General features: G+C 38.2%; 1 protein-coding gene across 1 annotated transcript; it reads left to right on the top strand.

Moving 5' to 3' along the window:
* Positions 1-391: 391 nt before the first annotated feature.
* SARC_17115 (hypothetical protein) lies at positions 392-573 on the top strand (the record flags this gene model as incomplete). The annotated part of the gene is made up of 1 exon (XM_014288786.1): positions 392-573. A coding segment is annotated over one exon (182 nt), but the record flags the coding sequence as incomplete, so codon positions are not given.
* Positions 574-1,026: the final 453 nt, after the last annotated feature.

Here is a 1,026-nt window from a genome sequence, read left to right as displayed (position 1 = left end):
ATATTATATATATAAGGTTTGTTTGGGATATGGCGAGCAGACATTTATGTGTCAGTTGTTGCAGGAATTATGGTAGGCTGATTAGTCTGCTGATTATCTATAAACTCGAGCGCTCACAGGAGCTAAGACATGATTAATGTGTGGTATGGGTACTGCTCAACTCCTTGTCAGGCTTGGGTAGTTAGGTAGTTCCGTATAGTGATGTAGAAAACTATGAGACAGTTTGGTCAGTGTATCGGGAAGATTGTATACCAGATTTGTGCCTAACCTCTCCACTAGCCGTATGAACAAATTAAACTAGTCGTTTATCTGTACACCTTCTACACCATCATCGCAATACTTAAAATGTATCTAATATTTTTTTTTAATTCTACATTTTCGCGTTGTTTAGCAATTCGAAGCTGTTGGTCTCGAGGGTGTGACTATCCCGCCATACATGTTCGAGTACACAAACTCTGAACTGGTGAAAGTGACCTTGTTTGGCGCTGATAGACCGAAGTGTTCTGGTCTTATTGTCACAAGCAAGCGTGCCGCACTGTTGTTAAGCGATGGTAAGGGCAAGCTTCTGCCAAGGTTTGTAAAGGTGTAATTGAATTTGTGTACGATATTCTGTTTGCTTTGAGCTCTGTGAAGGAACATTGACTTTATATATTTGATATTTTTGGATTGTCATGTTTGTTAGGTTGTGTGTGTGGAGCTGTACAACCGAGTAGATCACCATGATTGCTCACTTTGAATTTTCGGCTTCACAAAGCAAATAATACGCATGCAGAAATTCACTGATGCTTATGGGTGACGGTAGATAGGCCACATACTGTTCATGTGTTTCATTTTTGCTTGTGCATTCGATTGTGTAGGTTTTTATCATATATTCCTACGAATGCCTTTACGTATACGCTCCAATATCGTACGTTTATTTATAATATATATATATATATATATATAAGATATATAAGTATCGGTGTAACTGTGCTTCAGTTACAAGTGACATTATTTCGTTCGCGACAGTATAATTGAGTATCTTGG

The sequence above is a fragment of the Sphaeroforma arctica genome, assembly GCF_001186125.1.
Source record: "Sphaeroforma arctica JP610 unplaced genomic scaffold supercont1.9792, whole genome shotgun sequence".
Taxonomy (NCBI): Eukaryota; class Ichthyosporea; order Ichthyophonida; genus Sphaeroforma; species Sphaeroforma arctica.
Note: the sequence above shows the minus strand (reverse complement) of the source record. Positions and strands in the feature narration are given on the sequence as shown.